Below are 18,033 nucleotides of genomic sequence, written 5' to 3'. Positions count from 1 at the left end.
CATGGCTCGAACTCACAACCTCAAGGCCAAGAGTGGCATGCTCTACCAGGCACCCCAACAAGACAAACTTAAAAATACCTAAACAGTTTTTAGGAATCGTGTTGTTGTTTTCTATGCTGGAATTGTTATTCTCAGACTGTTGTGAGTACTTTATAGGTAAAGTGAATGAGGAATTATGTTGGAGTCACTGAGAAGTGGGACTTCCAACATGGGAGAAAGAAAATACAGATGTAATTTTGATAATGTTAGGTAAAACCCTGTTGTCGTGAATTTGAGCTTATATTCAGTCATGAGTATGAATGCTTTCATCAGGAATGATAAATGATGCATTTTATCAGGAAACATTTCCTAGCTCTATCCACTGAAAGGTCCTAGAAATAAGACCAACCCAATAGCAGGGACCATCTCTAGAGCCCAGACTGGTCTCTAAAAATCTTTCCCATTAAAGGACCCAAGACTCCCTGGAGAGATGGCTGATTCCAGGTCTGGTGAGAGGAATGTGCTAGATGAATCTGGAGTATCTTGTCACACCAGAAGCAGGGAAGCTGACTATGGTTAAGGTAAAAAGGTTTAGGTGCCGGTTGGCCAAAGAGGACATAATTTGAGCATCAATAAGGAAAATAACTTCCATTGATAAAGCACATTGAATGTGGTTGAATATGAATTTACTTCAAAATAATGCAGGGGAGGGCACCTGGGTGGCTCAGTCCATTAAGCTTCAGACTTCAGGTCATGATCTCACGGTTCATGGGTTCGAGCCCCGCGTCAGGCTCTGTGCTGAGAGCTCAGAGCCTGGAGCCTGCTTCAGAATCTGTGTCTCTCTCTCTGCCCCTCCCCTGCTCATGCTCATGCTCTGTCTCTCAAAAATAAATAAACATTAAAAAAAATATTCAAAATAGTGCAAGGGAGAGAAGGAAGTTAGGATTGTTAACAGCTAAATCTGGATGATAGGTATATGAGGACTATTATATCATTCACTCTACTTTTATGTATATTTGAAATTTTCTATAGTAAATTTGTGTGTGTGTGTGTGTGTGTTTTACAAAATTCCTGTCTCTTAGATAAGGCGAATATGGCAAAATATTAATATATGTGGTACTATTCCTTCAACTCTTCTGTAAGTTTGAAATTTTTCTAAGTAAAACATTAGGAGAAAAAAATCGTCTCTTTGTCTTGATCCTTTTATCTCAGCTAGAGGCCTCACAGCTCAGACCTCGGGGCCCCAGGAACCACTCTGAGCAGTTCTTTGGAACTGAGACAAGTCTTATGGTCACCGACCACCAAATGGAGCAGCCCCCAAACCCAGCAAGGTCAGAGCGAGGAGTAAAATCTAGGAGTCTCTGGACTCCTTCTAAATGTTGCTTGGGGCACTTAGAACTTCAAATCTACATGTCAGAGCTTCCATCAACTAGTGGAGTTGTGTGCTATTAAGACTTGCCTTCTACTGACCCTCTCATTGTCCTTCCCTCTCTCCCCATGATTTAATGGTGAATAGAAGTAATTAAAGAAGTAGAGGAGGGGGCACCTGGCTTCCTTAGTCAGTGGAGCCTGGGATTACTCTTTAAGCCTCATGTTGGGTATAGAAATTGCTTTTAAAAAAAAAGGGTGGGGCTGGTAAATAACAAGCAAGTAGACAAATATTCACATGGCATGTTCAAAAGTATTAAACTATAAGTCTTTACAGCGTCTGAAGGAGGTGACTGGCTGCTTGTGGACACCCCATAGGGCTGTTGGGGTGATGGGGGAGATCCCAGTGGCAGGACTAGCTGAGCAGACAAAATTATTCTATATGAAAAATCAGGCTGTGCAGTGAACATTTGGACATTACAAACAGAGAATCTGATTAGAAGAGATTTGGGAGAAATGGGGGCCCCACTGGAATCAGTAGACCTTTGGGGAAAGAGATACTGAAGTATGGCTTTCAGGAAGTTTGGCTGTGTCTTGTTAAAAAAATGAAAAATCAACTGAGTAAATTTTAAGATCTAATTGGCTTTCTTAAGCGCTTCAGGAATCAAACCACAGCTCATCTAGCACATAGACGGGAGCTCCTGAGGAGTGCTACAAAAGGAAAGGTTTTTATAGGAAGGAGGGTGGGACAAGAAATTATTAGCAAAAGAAAAGAAAGGATTGTTCCAGGCAAGGAGAGGGCTCCTGTGACAGATTACCTCATTGGTGCTGACCAGAAAATTCCTGGCTGACCAGTTAGGACTACGTTTGGGGCGGGGGGGGGGGGGGGGGCGGACGTCAAAATTGCACTTAGGTATTAAGCTCCTGTTTGGTGACTTGGCCTAGCATAAGTGACACCATCTTGGACCTGCGATTTTCTTTTTAACAGTCTGAACTGTCCTGAATTCCCTGCCACTTTAAAAATAATGACTTGCATTATTTTTCAAGGCTTTGGACCAGACGAGTGTTTCTTTTGTGCGTGAAATGACAGGGCAATGAACTCTGAGTAGGAATAGGTAGACCCAGCTTGTTTTTTTTTAATCTTTTTAAAATCTTTATTTATACATATGTATACGTGTATATATATGTATTGTTTTTGAGAGAGAGAGAGAGAGAGAGAGAGAGAGAGAGCGAGCAGGGGAGGGGCAGAGAGAGAAAGGAAGCCACAGAATCCGAAGCAGGCTCCAGACTCTGAGCTGTCAGCACAGAGCCCAATGCAGGGCTCAGACTCATGAACTGTGAGATCGTGACTGAGCCAAAGTCAGATGCTTAATCGACTGAGCCACCCAGGTGCCCCGTCCCAGTGTTATTTGTGTCACAGAATTACAAATTGTAGCTGTGTCCTGGAGGAAAAGGCTGCTATGAGAGGGACAGTGAGGGTAGTGGTGGCACAACTAACATTGGGAAATTGACACTTAGGCCAGTCAAAAAATGACAAAGAGCTAGTCATGGAAAAGGAATGGGGAAGAATTGTTCCAAGTAAAAGGAAATGGTAAGTGCAAAGCTCCTGAGGCAGGGCAGAGAAAATTTCATTCTACTGAAGGAACTTTAGCAAGTTTAATTGTTTTTTTCCTCCCCCAGAAAGAGGACTTCAACTACCTCCCTTTGACTCCATCTGTTCTTGATTGATTGATTTGTTGATTAAGTTCTTTCCAGTTTATCTCTTAACTCAGGCAAAAGACCCTGCAGGCAAAGCATCCGGTGAACCAAAACCACCCCCTCAAGCAACAGGGACTGCTCGAAGCCAGCGTGACTGACCCCAGGACAATGATGGACCTGACCTGTACTGCCCACCTGCACGTACCCACCAACCTTTGTCCCACATTTTCCTTATACAATCCTGCAAGTATTTTCAGCGCTTTGGAGATGCTAGTCCACTATCTTCCTGGTGTTAGCCTCACTGAAATAAATTCCTTTCTTGTTCCACCACCACTCGTCTCTCTGCCTTTGGATTTTGTCTGCAGCCATGGTCGGGCCTGGTCTGTCTGGGACCCCCAGAGCCACGTGCTCTTGCACCCCTGTGCCTCAGTTACATGGGGATTGAAAAACAATGAAATGATGTGCGTCATTACTAAGCTACAAAAAGGCTAAAACGGTATGTAGAGCTCATAAATGACTATAATTGACATTATTTTTCCACAGTCAAACCAGGTTTTCCATCTGTGTTTCCTCACTTTGATATTTCCTCATTATTTCTAGTCAGTGTTTAGGTCAATCATGTCCCCCTGTCACACACACTCACACGGGTCCTGGAGCCACCCCACATGCCCTACCCCAAGCTCCAGCAACTGTGTTCTCAGGCTCTCTCTCTATCCCTGTCAACTGTGCTGGTCTCTGAGTTACCTCTTCTTGTCCTCTGACCCCACAGTCCCTAATGCTAAAGGGATGGAGGCAGCATGTATGTGTGGAACTGGGTACTGTCTTCTTTGAGAATGACCTGGGGGTCACCAGAGTGAGTGAGTGGGGGAGGATGGGTGGGGGGGGGGTTAGGTTGAAGACTGGAGAAGCAGAGTGAAAATGGGCTCTGCATACCCTCAGAGACAGGAAAAAGACAGAGCCAGGGTTTGGTTCCCCCAAATATCTCCCTCCAAATATTCCCAAAGATAGAGCAGTGCGAACACCCAAGACTCTGCGGCCCTTGTCCAAAGTGGCCCACTGGATTTTGCATCTTACTCTCTTGCTCATATAACCTTGGTTATTTGAAACTTTAAAAAATATTTATTATTGAGAGACAGAGAGAGAGCACACTCGCCCATGCACACACACACGTAGAGGAGGGGCAGAGAGACAGGGACAGAGGACTGGAAGATGGCTCTGCACTGATAGCAGAGAGCCGGATGCAGGGCTTAAACTCATGAACTGTGAGATCATGAACTGAGCCAAAGTCGGACACTTAACCAACTGAGCCACCCAGGCGCCCCAACCATTTTTATGTTTTAATAAAAATGCAACTTTTCTATCCTCTCCCGGGCATCATGTAAATTTGAAGTCCTGACCGTGGTTTCTGTGGCCCTCGTTCACCACCGTGTATCCCAAGATATGAACATCCTTGTTTGAGATGCAGAAGCAGCAGCCACTTCTTTCTGCTGGCCCAGGGCAGTGGATATCATAGATGGCAGGTGGACAGTCATGCCAGCCAACTGCTCCCTGGCACTTCTGCATCCATCTGGGAAGCCAGGGCTTAGAGAGTGACTGACTGCCTGCTGTCAGTGCTTTGACTCCATCAGAGTCCTCTCCACCTGCCAGATGCTCCTGCTCTGGCTCTTGAATCAGACCACCAGCTCCCTGGCTCCAGCATTTACCCATGTGAGGTAGGGAGACTTATTTACCCTCTTGTGCTTCAGTTTCTCTTCCATAAAATGGTAATGCCCATTTCATATAGGGTGGTTTGGGAGACAAAATGAGATAATCCACACAACGCGCTTAGCTTGAGGCTCATTAGTTATTAGCTATTTTCATTATGTTATTTTTCAAAAGCCATCCCCAATACTTCCTCCTCCAGGAAGCCCTCCTGAACTACACTAGCGACTGAAATATATTCTTCCTTCTCTGATCCCAGAACTAGTAACAGCTCTTTGCCTTGGGGTAGAGATGCCTGGGACTTCACTATCCCTAAATCGAAAAGGGCTGTAAATGCCTTAAAGCCAAAAAGGCAAAGAAGAGAAGACATGGACAGTCCCTCAGGGGTCTGGTATGCCACCCATTCTGATGTTTAATGTGTATCTTTCTGTTTGTGTCTTTTCAATCTGTGTTGTCTTGTGTGCATGCATTTATTGGTATTGTATTAAGGGTCTCATTGGGTTCTTCTACTTTTTCAGCTCAGCACTGGATGTTTGTTTGAATCCCTGTCGCTATGAACACACCTGGTTGTAGAGGCTGCTTTTAGGTAACAGACTTGAGCAATGGAAACTTGAGCAAGGCAAAAGGACCCACAGTGACCACCAAGCTGAATACAAACAGGCTCATTAAGTGACCCACCTCGAAACAGCCCTAAATGACCAATGGGTTACTTGTATACAACCAGGCACAGTTACCAAAAAAGGGGAAAATTCCATATATTCCCATACTCCCTCACTCCACCCTATAACTATACCCTCCCCGCCCATCGCCTTGTTGCAGTCTCTCCTTTGTTGTCCTGCCCCCTGCTCCCTTGCAGTGTATCCAAGAAACTTCTATCTCTTTTGTTCTGCCTTGAGTGAATTCTTTCATGGTCTGTGCCCCCAGCCCCCACCCAGTCCGGAGGCCTCACACTGATATCTCTGGTTGTATACTACCACATTTTACCCATCCACTCCCTCAATGCTGACCCTCAAGTCACCTCCAACTCCCAGCAACCACAAAACAACAACACAGCAAAGAACATCCTTTTACATGTCCTTTTCTGAGGCTGTAAGAGAAAGAGCTGCATTTTAGGGCCAAAGTTCGCTGTGTTTAGTTTCCCTCATTACTGCCAGACTGTTTTTCCAGAATGGTTGCCCCAGGGTACTCCCACCAGCAGTCCACCTGACTGTCACAGTTCCTCATTCCCCTACCTACCAACATCTACCTTTCTAATTTTGCCAGTCTAATTGAAAATTATATTTCATTGTCATTTTAACTTGTATTTTTCTGATCATAAATAACCTGACCATCTCTTCATATGCTTACAGGCTTGCTGGGGTGTCTGTTCCTTAAATGCCCGCCTAAGCCCTTGGAGTCTTTTAGCTTCTCCGGGCAGCTGAGCAGGCTCCAGAGTCTTGAGGATGGGGCCTGCCAGAGGCCTTGCACGAATGTCCAGGGCCTGGAGGCTGGGACAGTCCCCCCCTCCCCCCGCCCTCATCCACGGGGACCTGCAGAGCCCAGAGTGGCCCCGACCCCCCAGACTTGGATGTGAAAGGCGCGGGGCTATCGGCATGGGATGTCGAGGGAGCTCCAGGAGGCACCTGCAGCCTGGTCGGGGATGGGGACGGGGGTAGGTGATGTGCAGCTGCGCCCACATCATGCTCAAGGCCCAGGAGGGACCGAAGGGTCTGGAGCAGCGGCTTTCGCGCGCACCCTGGCGCTCCTGGGAACCCATGCCCTTCGACCCCAACTCAGCGCCCCCTTCCCTCCGCTCGCGGCGCCGCGCCCAGGCGGACGCGCGGCGGGCGGCGGGCGGTGGGGCAGAGGCGCGCGCCCGGGCTGCGGAGCGGCGGCATGGAGGAGCCCGCGGCGTGGGAGAACGACGGCCGTGAGTCAGCCGCGCCGCGGGACCCGGGGGCGGGCGCGGGCAGAGCCCAGAGGATCCCCGAACCCCCGCGGGGAGCGACCAAGCCTGCGATTGGCGCTGTCCTCGTGGCCACCTCGGTCGTGGGCTTCTTTGTGGCGCCCAGAGGAACGCACACCGGGGTGGGGGGAAGCATTGGCTGCGCGTCTGGGACTTGGCGGCGCCATCGGTCCCGAGAGCAGGGAGCTGCTGCGGTGGAGACATTAGCTAGAAATAAGATGGTTATGCGATCCTTTATTGAGTACTTACTTTGTGTGCCGGGAAGAGCCAGGACAGGCATGTTATTTGATCTTCACAGAGGCCCTATGGGTAAGACATATTGTTATCGCCATTTTGCAGAAGAGAAAGCTGAGGCCCAGGGTGATTAAATAAGTTACCCAAGGTCACACAGCCGTTAAGTGGTAGAAATGCTGAAGGCCCCAGCTCTGCCAGAATGTTGAGATTGGTTGGGGAATGAAGATCATAGCAGATGGGGAAAATGAAACCCACAGGAGGGGAGCTGTGGTGTGCTGCAGGTGGGATGAGGGCACCTGAGAGTCTTGCTCAAGGAGTGTGCTCAGTGCCAGTGTCTCTGGGCCAGACAGCATCCATGTGGGCATCAGCCAGCCTGGGAGGCTTTGGCTGCACACCCTGGGAGGGGGAGAGAGAAAGATTGTGCCAATGTCCTCACACTGGGTTAAGGGGCTCTATCAAGGTGCTGTTTCAAAGGGTGCAGGGTTCTGCCTGGGTCAGAGGATCTCTTGAACCCACCCTCAAAGAATGTACAGCAATGGAGCATTAGTGTGTGGGGGAGGGAATTCTGGGCAGACCATGCGTCATGGGGAAGGTCTCCCAGGCCAGGGTACAGTGTATATTTGATGTGGCCAGAAAGAGGATGCATGGGTTGAGGTGGATGGTAAAGAGATTAGGGTTGATTTCACTGGGGTCATGCAGGGTCTGTTTGCTCCCATTCAGACCCTTGGCTGTTTGCTGACACAAGCCACTAAAAGGCCACCTGTAGGCTTCCACTAAGAGAAAGGGAGTCAGAGCTGGAAGGGATCTCTACAGATACCTTTCTTCACCCTTCTGCAGTTTTACAACCAAAGAAACCAAGGCCTCTGAGGGTCACATGGCTAGCCTTAGGAACTGCTAGAAAGTAGCAGACTGGGTACAAGATCCCCAGCTTCTCTAAACTCACATCTTAAGTGCCAGCTTTTTTTCCTGAACTTGGATCACGGTGTTGTTCAGCCAAGAGGTTAAGGAAACAAAAGCTCGGGACCCAGTGCTTTTGGAGGTGTTTGAGATCTGAGAAGGGTTCTTCCAGAAGAGCCCTCTTCTCACCTTTAAGAAAGGCATCCCCTTTGGGGGTGGGAAAGCTAGCAGTGGAGACCACACTTGGAAGATGGTGTTTTCCCCACTCCCCTGCAATATTGACGTGAAGCTGCCTCTCCCTCAAAGCCTCTTTCCTTCCATTTACTTGAGCTTGTGGTTTGATTTTCCAGGGGACTAATGAGTCTTAATTGGGACAGCATCTTATGCTTCCAATGCCTGTGAAGAGTTTTAATGATTTGTATGTCACTCATTCATTCAACAAATGTGTGCCAAGGCCTGAATTTGGGGATTCAGCAATTAACAAATAAGACCTCCCCTGTCATGGGCTTATAATGGGGGAAGCAGACAATAAACCTCATCAATATGTAAGTATAGCATATGTCTGTGGTGAGGGGTGCTATAGAGAAAAATAATGCAGGGGGGCAGGTAGGAAAGGTGCTTTCTTTGGTTGGGATTTCACAGGCTTAGAGAGCCCTGAGTGAAGGAGGCCCTACCACTTCCATGTCTTTGGCCACCAAAATTTATTCTCTGACCCCTTTGCCTTGGAGAAATAATAGTGATGATGATGATGATGGCTCTATTTGCCAGATACCATGCTAGGGGCTTTTCATATCTTATATCTAATCATTACAATAACCCTACAGGGTGGCACACATTCCCCATTTTGCAGATGAGGGAACTGAGGCACAGGATAATTAAGTAACTCAAGTCACATGGCCGGGAAGTGACTCAGAGCTGAACTTAGGGCCATGTGATCGCCCAAGGGCAGCAGCTCCAAGGTCCTTAGGTTGTATGTATGAGGCCCAGGAAAGCACAAGGCCCTCTCCTATATCTGGAAAGCAAATTGATGGCAGGCCTGTCACCTCAGTGCTTTCCAGCCTTCTCTGACAAGTCACTGGCCACCTGTCCCTGGATACACCAATGGGCTAGATCTGGACATTCACATTGGACCAAACATGTAGGATGATGTGGGTTTGGGGGCAATCAAACCACAGATTACCTGCCCTGTGATGACTGTGCAAAGGGCCAGCAAATATTTGTGCCTTGTGCTAGTGTATCTAAACCTTTCTGGAGGAGGGACAGGTATCTATTAGTCTGAGGATTTTTGTGTCACTGATAGAAGCAGAATCTTATGGGTTCTTCCTTATGCCCAGCTTTGGGCCTGCTGTGAGCTGTAGGTGGATCAGCAAGGGTCAGATTTGGCCAGGGCCCCAAGGAGCTTGCAGTCCAGCCAAGGACACCAGACATCCTCACAAGACAAGAGCAGTCAGGATGACAGCAGTGTGGGGGTCTGGTGAGAGGTGCCCTGGACCACATCACCAGGCCTGGGTCCTCCTGGCTTGGCCACCACCCCTCTGAGCAGAGCCCACCGCTGCCAATGGCAGGAGGCCAGCAGGGGGAGCTCTGAGGCTCCCTCTAGTCGGAGATGATGGTGCAGCATTGAGGCAAGAGGAGCCCTGAGAGAAGGCAAACCAGGGTGGGCCCCACAGCTGGGAGGCAACAGCTGGTTAGGATTGGGGATGAAGAGAGATGGGATGGAGGGACGAGGACAGAGAAGCCGGGTGATATGCCTCTGGCCTTGCCCGTGCCTGATGAAGTAGGTGGCTCAGTAAATCCTGGCTGCCTTCTTCACTGGACAAAGCCATAGAAAGGTAGTCATCAACTCCAGTGGGAATGAATTCCATTCCCTTCCTCAAGAGCTGCTCTTAGGGTCGTGAAAACTGGATGATGGGGCACCTCTGAGGGCCATGACAGGCACACACCTGGCTCCTGTGGATGGTCTTGCCGTGCTGTCCCATCTTTAGGGTTTTGCCGAGTCCTGGTTGTGTGGACATGGGTTGAGTTAGTGAAGAAAAGCAGCTTGTCTGGGGACGTCCCCTAAAAGGGGGGAGAGGCATCCCTGCCACCATTTCCAGCTGGAAGACCCCCTGTCTGGGACACGTTCAGGGCCAGGGAGGAGCTGTTCACCTCTCCTCTGTATGCAGTGTGGGGTGCTCTCCCCCTCATTCCATATCCCCTTTTCTGCCCCTAGTGCTTCCTCTGGAAAGGCAGCTCCATGAAGCTGCCCGTCGGAACAACATCAGAAGGATGAAGGAACTGATCGAGAGGAAAGTCGACATCAGGGCCAGAAACCACGTTCGTAAAGGGGCTCTTCCAAATCAGGGTGCCTGGATAGGAATAGTGCCTGCATGATGACACCTCCACGCAGGAGGAACAGTTCCTGGAGCCGGAGGCAGGAGCATTTGCATCTGTTACTTGGGGGAGGCTCAGATTGTCCACTTTGGCTTAAGGTCTCTGAGGCCTCTCTGAAGTCAGGGATTCCTAGCCAGGCTTGGGCAATTTGAGAGCTCACGCGCTCAATCCCCATCCCCCACCTGAAAGGCACACACAAGGAACAAAGGTTAGAGTCAGGAGGGCAGGGGGGTTGAAGGTCAGGAATCAGAGGCTGACAGATAGGCAGATAGGGGCAGAGGACTGGAGGGAGAAAGATGAAATGATGCCTATGGTCAGAAATCCAGGGGTTCAAGACCATGAAAGGCCAGACCGAGACAGGCTGAGCATGTGTGAGGAAGCAATTTCGTTTAGATCTCTGAGCGCCCACTATGGGCCCAGGCAGGTCCTGGGGGGGCTCAAAGACCAGACAGGGAGGCAGACCTAGCCCACTGATCAGACTTCAGGGAAGGCTGCCGATGGGGTGATCTATAGCCCCGCTGGGGGAGGAGACAGAGAAAAGCCATTCCTTCTGATGGGGAGCCCTGGGGATAGTCCTGGGTGCCACTCAGGGTAGCTTTTCCCTACCTTGGGGCTTCTGGCTGCCAGGCTTGTCTTAGGGGGATGTCAGCCTGGGTGGGAGGTCAGCGGAGGCTGAAAGGGTTGGATGTAGGATTCCTGCATGCAGCAGAGGCTGCTCTGTCTGGGGTGACACGACAAGGGTATGACCTGGGTCTTCAGGGCCTGCCTGGGGCCCAGTAAGAGTAAGAGGAATTCCCAGGGATGTCTGATGTGCTCATCCACCTGATTCCTGGTGGTCCTCACTCACCCACTGAGAGGTGAGGAGGGCAGGAAGGATTAGTCCTATTTATAGATCAAGGCAGGCACAGACAGTCAACAAGTCACCTCAGGTCACACATTTCATTGATAATTGGAGCCTCAGTCTCAGCTCCTGGGCAAACACTTGCAAGGAAGCATGGACTTGTAGGATGATAGGATGCTAATGCCAGATTCATTCATTTACTTGTTTGTTTATTCATTCAATCCACCAGTATTTCTGAAGGGCTTACTCTGTGCCGGCACTGTGCTAGGTGCTGGGGACAGAGCAGAACTTGTGCAGATGGAGTCCCTGCCCTCTTGGAGTCCTGGTGGGGAGAACAGATATTAAACAATGTGTCTCATGAACAGTTGTTCCCACTGTGATTAAGTTGAGAACATGTGGAGGGTCTGAGGGGGCCCCCCCTACCTATAGCAACCAGGGATTTTTGCAGGAGCCTGAGTGAAGACAGGAAGAGGGGATAGTGTGGGCAGAAGCCTTGAGGAAGGAAGACCACACAGAAAATTAGCATTTCCTTTTGTTGTTCCCTTATAAGCTAAAAACTGCAGGTCATGAGCTGGAGGAAGGAGGATTCCCCCAGTCCTGCTCACATGTGCTGAGGCCAAAGACCATGATGAACTTCCAGGGTAGTCTGACAAAGGGGTGGGGGACCAGGCCCCTTCAGCCCATTCTGAAGGAAGAAGGGGATTGACCCAGGTAGTCAGGGGCCCTCAGAGACTAGGACAATAATCCTCCGACTGGTGGCTGTCCAGCAGAGGGAGCAGCAGGAACAAAGACAGGCCACGGGGGAGTAGTTTGGCATTTCTAAGCCGTGGCAGGCAGGGCCTCACAGGGCCTAGGGTTAGGAGTTTGTCCCAAGAGCAGTGGGAAGCTGTGCAGTTTTAGGTGAGAGACGGATGGGTCTAGTCATTGTGTTTGACTATGTTCATTTCAGCTGCTGTCATGTGGAGGAGGAGAAAGGGGCCTGAGTGGGGCTGGGGCCCTGCCCTCTTGTCACTAGAGCCAGCAGAGGCCCTTCCACCCTGCAGACCAGCTGAATTGCAGCTAAGGAAGTGGGAGGGGGTGGGGAGGTGGGCCAGGCAGGCAGCTGGTGCCTCACAGCTCTTCTCTCCCTCCTGGCAGGTGGGCAGGGCAGCCCTGCACTGGGCTGCGGGTGCAGGGCATGAGCAAGCTGTGCGGCTGCTCCTGGAGCATGAGGTTGCTGTGGACGATGAGGATGCGGTAGGGGACCCCTCATTCGGGTTAATATTTCCAAATGATCCTGAGATCATATTCTCTGCCTCTCTGCCTCTCCCCTCACCCCTCTCCCCTCAGTCTTCAAGGGCCAGTGACACGGCAATGATCCCAGTTTTCCCCTGTACAGCCATAAGGACCTCTCCATTCTCAAGAGCTTTTTAGTTCTCAGCCTTTCAGTCCCACATGATACCATGTGAACAGGGAGAGATATGGGCTGTAGAACAAATAATTGGGTGGATTGATAAAGGAAGGACTTTTTAGTAAAATACTCAGGAGGTAGGTCTCTCATGATATGCCACGGGACTCTGCTCTTTAACACTTTAACCAGAGACTGGAATGAAGACTAACAGTCTTACTAACAAATTGGCAGGTGACACATTGCCGAGAGAGAGCACTAAAGAATAACAGGGTCTAGGTTTGAGGAAAGGGCTGGGTCTGACAATGACATTTGACAGGGATACACTTTAGAATCTAAGCTTAGGGCCACGTGGGTAGCTCAGGGGATTGAATGTCCAACTCCTAATGTATTATTATTTTTAATTTTTTTAAATGTTTATTTATTTTTGAGAGAGAGAGAGAGAGAGAGAGCGAGAGAGCAGGGGAGGGCCAGAGAGAGAGGGAGACACAGAATCTGAAGCAGGCTCCAGGCGCTTAACTGTCAGCACAGAGCCGGATGCAGGGCTTGAACTCAAGAACGGTGAGATCATGACCTGAGCCAAAGTAGATGCTCAACCAACTGAGCCACCCAGGCACTCCTGAGTGTTCAACTCTTGATTTCGGCTCAGGTCATAATCCCAGCACTGTGGGATCAAACCCCATGTCGGGCTCCATGCTGAGTGTGGAGCCTGCTTAAGGTTCTCTCTTTCTCTCCCTCTGCCCCTCTCCCCAGTTCACTCTCTCTCTCACTCTAAAATAAAAAAAAAAAAAAGGGACACCTGGGTGGCTCAGTCTAAGCATCTGACTCTTGATTTTGAAGGCTCAGGTCATGATCTCACAGTTTGTAAGTTTGAGCCCTGTGTCGGGCTCTGTGCTGACAGTGTAGAGCCTGCTTGGAATTCTCTCCCTCTCTCTTTGCCCCTCCTCTGCTTGCATTCTCCTTGTCTCTCACAAAATAATTAAATAATGGGGTGCCTGGGTGGCGCCTCTCTGTCCTCCCATCCCCCCACCCCCCCACTCACATTCTATCTCTCTCTGTCTCTCAAAAATAAATAAATTAAAAAAAAATCTCTTAAAAGGAGAATATCTAGGATCCTTAGTCTGAGTTTCCCAATAAAATACTGGAATGTCATGTGATAGGCCTTTGCCCCCAAAGACCCCTCCACTGTCACCACCGTGCTCTGTTATTTCTTATTTCTTCCTTGAGGGAATGAGTGAGAAAAGAAGGTATGAGGAAGAATAGTTAAGAGAGAGTGCTTTTATAACTCTTCTCTATTTTCTTTGCAAATAGTAATAAATGTATTTTGAAAATTAAGAAAGGTGATGAATATGCCTACTTTAGTAACAGAAGGGTGAGGGAGACAAGAGAGGGAAATCCTGCTGTTGGGGGGAAGGTGTCTAGGGATATGCCATAGGGCTCTGTCCTGGACAGTTCTTGGAACTAGGATGCAGAAGTATCCCTGGGGTTCCCACTGACAGGAGGCTCTGGCTCTCATGACTCTCCTCTCCCAGCCCTGAGCCTTGATCCTTTTCATTCCCAGGTTCCTGTGGGCTTCCCGCCCCCACCCGCCCCGGGCTGGGGATGAGTATACATTCTCTCCCTCAGCCAGCCAGCCCACAATTACTGATATTCTACCCAGTGCTGGGTCTTCCGCATAACCCCATGAGGGCAGAGGTCAGGGAAGGGGCTCTGATGATCTCAGAGTGCTTCACAGATGCTGGGGAAGAGCTCCTGCAAACAGGTGGTCAGCCGCCATCAGAAAAGGGCCCAGACATATTCTCAGTTGTTCCAAAGGGCATGTGGGGCGGAAGGCACCAGGGATTCAGATTTTAGTACAGCGGAAAGAGGGACTTTCCAACAGTGAGTGGTGTTTTTCAGTTCAGTGGATGTCTTTGTAAGGTGGCAAGGCGTCTGCTGGCTTAAGCCATCTGCCTGGAGGACGTCCTGTAGGAGATTCAAACAGTTGGTTCTCAAACACCAGTCCAGGGTGAGGTCTTTACCAGTCACAGCAAATCAGAAAATAAGAACAATGTAGTGTGTTTTTCATGAAGCTGTATTTGGAAAGAGCATCTTCTCTAAATAGTTTCTCCCCAACTTTTTGTATTAAAATGTTCCTGCTTTTTTTTTTTAAGAATTTTTTTAGTGTTTATTCATTTTTGAGGGGGGGATGAGGGGCAGACAGAGAGGAGGACAGAGGATCCAAACCAGGTTCTGTGCTGACGGCACAGACAGTGTGGGGCTTGAACTCATGAACTGTGAGATCATGACCCGACCTGAAGTTGGACGCTCACCCGACTGAGCCACCCAGGCATCCCTAAAATGTTCCTTGTTTATTACATGATGGGGAGAATAGATGGTAGCTGTTTTCTTTTTAAATTTTATTTAGCAAAAACAAAAGTTTGCAATAATCAGCCCCTATTTTGGGCTTTACTAAAAAGTCCTATTTCTATATTTTGTCTCAGCCCCTATTTTTAAAAAATGCCATGGTTTTTATATTCCTAAATCTTGGTGCTCCCCAGCCTGGGTGGCACTTATGGTCCCTATGGTTGTATGATTTTCAGTGCAGACATGGGCCCAGGCGGCACAGCCATACCTGCTTACATTCTTCTCACCTCCTCCCTGTGTCCTCTCCCCCAGTTTGGGATGAACTCGCTTCTCCTGTCTGCCTGGTTCGGCCACTTACAGATCCTGCAGATCTTGGTCAACTCTGGGGCCAAGATCCACTGCAAGAACAAGGTAAGGCCTCGGATGGCAGACCCCTTGCTCCCGGCGTCTCTGCCGCCTCTGTGCCCTGCCTCTGCAGCATGGGTCTGCCCCCACCTCTGCTCCCTCCTACTCCCCAGGTGACTCTGCTGCCCCAGCTTGCCCCTGCCTTCTGAGAACCCTCTGGAAGTCGCAGCTGAGCTCAGCCCCGTGAAGTTGGGACACTCAGTGTTTCCACTGGGGCTGGGAGAAGTTGCTGGGGTGGTTCTTCCATCAGCATTAAAAGCCTCTTTCTTCTAATGCCCCCGACTCTTTACCACTCTGCCATGTTGGAACAGTCCTTAGCCCTCTGGGCAGCCTCCTTATTCACACAGGAGGAGTCAAAGTAACACCCTCAGAGGGTGGTTAGGAAGATTTAATGAGAGATGTTGGGGCTTCCTCCCCTCTTCTTCTGGGCCCTGTCTCCCTTGTGGGGTGGAAGGAGGAAAGTTCTGGTTACCAAACCCTGCGACCTTGGGCAAATTACTTCAGCATCCTGAGCCTCAGTTTTCACACTGGGGAAATGGGGATGCTGGTATCCACCTCTGAGCTGAGGGAGAAACTCAGTACTCTGTGTAAAGTACCTGGCTCAGTGCCTGGCACATTAGGGAACCTGGCAGTCTCTCCTGGCTCATTGGTGTGCTCTGTGGTATGAGGGAGGAGGGTCCCCAGCAAGTCAGATCTCTGCTGGGGATCTCTGCACTGGGGTCTCACCTTTTAGGGGGTCATTGGTCTTTATGAAAATGCAAACATTTCTGGACCAAACGCTGTCAGCCAGGGGTTCTCAATCTGGAGATCCTTAGAACTCAGGGTGGGGGAAAAAAGGGACATTTTTATTTTTACAAACTTCTATTTAAAGGTTTAGTATTAGTTGCAATGATGAGCGAATGCAAGAGTGGAAGTGTCATGGTCTTTTGAAGCCAAGGCTGGGAAGTCACACGATACCACTTCGACCATATTTTATTGCTTGAAGCCCCTTGCAGGGCCAGGCTGGATTCAGGGGATAGAGAATATTGGATCCTCCCCCTTAATGAGAAGAGTACACAATCTCATTGCTTTTTGTGTTTCCAGAGGTGTGAGTAATAGTTGTGTCCATCTTTGCAAGCAGTCCCACCCACTACTTTTCTATTCCTTGTTCGAGGACCTCCCTGGAGGTATTTATCTCACCTGTAGAGGAACCTTGAGCCAGGCCATGACTGCGCCACACTCTGGCCCTGGAGTTTTCTTTTCCCCCACTGTTTACCTGGCTCTACTTTGCCAGGCACTGGTGATATCTAGAGTTTTACCAACCTATAGGCTATATTAACATTTCAGCAGTTTTTCTGTTAATGTCCTACAAAGTATTTAATCATCTTGTCTCCTTACTCTCCTCCAATTTTATGACAGTTTCTCAGTCTTTCCTTGTTTTTCACGACCTTGACACTTTTGAATAGCACTGGTCAGGTATTGTGCACAATGTCCTTTAATTTGGGTTTGTCTGATGTTTTTCTCATGATTAGAATGGGGTCATGGAATTTGGAGTAGAAAACCACAGAGGTTAAGTGTCCTTCATTGCCTCCTGTCAGGGGATATATGATACTGTCCAGTGACAAAACAAAAATAATTTATTTAAATAAACTCTCTGCCATTGAGCCACCCAGGCACTCCTGAGTGTCCAATGCAAGGCCTTGGTAGTGTGGGACTCGAACTCCCAACCTAAAGATCAACTGAGCCAGCCAGGTGCCCCCAAAAGGCAGCTTTGTAGCAAGTTTAATGTCCTTTATTCGAAAGAAAACAGTCCCTGGGTTGGGGGAGTACAGCCCTTCACAACAATTGAACACTCTTCTGGAGAGATTTTGGGTAAGAGCGAATTTTATAGAGCCCCCAAAGCAGCAACACAGAAATGGCAGGATTGGCTGCTAGGGGATTTCTTTGTAAGGCTAGTGGCTCCTGTTTTCTAGGGTCAGGGGAGCTAGTACAGCTGAGTGTATGTTACATTGTCATTGTTCTACGTTAAGTTTCCTGTAAGTGCAGGCTGAGGTAGATTTAGATTTGTGACCTGGGCCAGGTCACTGGGGCAGCCTTCATTTTGTAGGTCTCAATATAAGAATTAACTTTATCAGTACCAACATGGCCTGTCATTGGTGATGTTACCTTGATCCAGTTCTGATACCAACTCCAATGTGTGTGCTTTTTTCCACACCACCAAGCAATTAAGTCAATTCTCCATGGACACTGACTGGGTTTCCCACAAATTTAACTCCAGTCCAATACTATCTGCCTAAAGATAGTGTCAGATTCCACTGGTTAAGGGTTTAGACCTCCAAGACCACCCCCATTTCAGAAGCCAATCCCAAGTCCAGGCTGTTACCTGGGCTTCTGACCAATTAGCTATAAATCAGAGGTTCCTACCACCCCTCCTTAGTTTTGATTAATTTGCTAGAGCAGCTCACAGAACTCAGGAAACTAGTTTACTCACTAGGTCATAAATTTATTACAAAGGATATTAAAGGATAGAAATCAATAGCCAGATGAAGAGATACATAGGGTGAGGTCCTGAACAAAGGAATTTCTGTCCTTGTGGAGCATGGGACCCGGCACGTGGCTGCGTTCTTGAGTTCACCAACCTGGAAGTTCTCCGAACCCGGTCCTTTCCCGTTTTTATGGCGGCTTCGTTTCATAGACAGGATAGATTAAATTCTTGACCATTGGTGATTGACTCAACCTCCAGCCTCTCTCCCCTCCCTGGAGGTCAGGGGGTGAGGCTGAAAGTTCCAACCCTCTGGTCTAGTTGGTTCCCCGGGCAACCAGTCCCCCCTCCCCCTCCCCCCACCACTCAGTTACCTTGGGGCTTCCCTTGTCACCAAA

The 18,033-nt window shown here is 49.0% G+C and overlaps 1 protein-coding gene across 9 annotated transcripts in view; it reads left to right on the top strand.

Moving 5' to 3' along the window:
- Positions 1–6,590: 6,590 nt before the first annotated feature.
- Positions 6,591–18,033, top strand: part of ANKDD1A (ankyrin repeat and death domain containing 1A) — a 36,854-nt gene continuing 25,411 nt past the window's right edge. For 2 of the 9 annotated variants that reach the window (XM_019832247.3, XM_019832246.3), the window contains exons 1-2: positions 9,765–12,272; positions 15,082–15,180. In XM_019832247.3, coding sequence (XP_019687806.1) covers positions 11,973–12,272; positions 15,082–15,180 — 399 coding nt within the window. In that variant the 5' untranslated portion in view covers positions 9,765–11,972. Of the gene's footprint in view, positions 6,656–9,756; positions 12,273–15,081; positions 15,181–18,033 lie in introns of those variants that run through there. The other 7 variants (XM_019832242.3, XM_045059160.1, XM_019832243.3 and 4 more) reach the window with 7 other exon arrangements.

The sequence above is a fragment of the Felis catus genome, chromosome B3 (assembly GCF_018350175.1).
Source record: "Felis catus isolate Fca126 chromosome B3, F.catus_Fca126_mat1.0, whole genome shotgun sequence".
Lineage (NCBI taxonomy): Eukaryota > Metazoa > Chordata > Mammalia > Carnivora > Felidae > Felis > Felis catus.
Note: the sequence above shows the minus strand (reverse complement) of the source record. Positions and strands in the feature narration are given on the sequence as shown.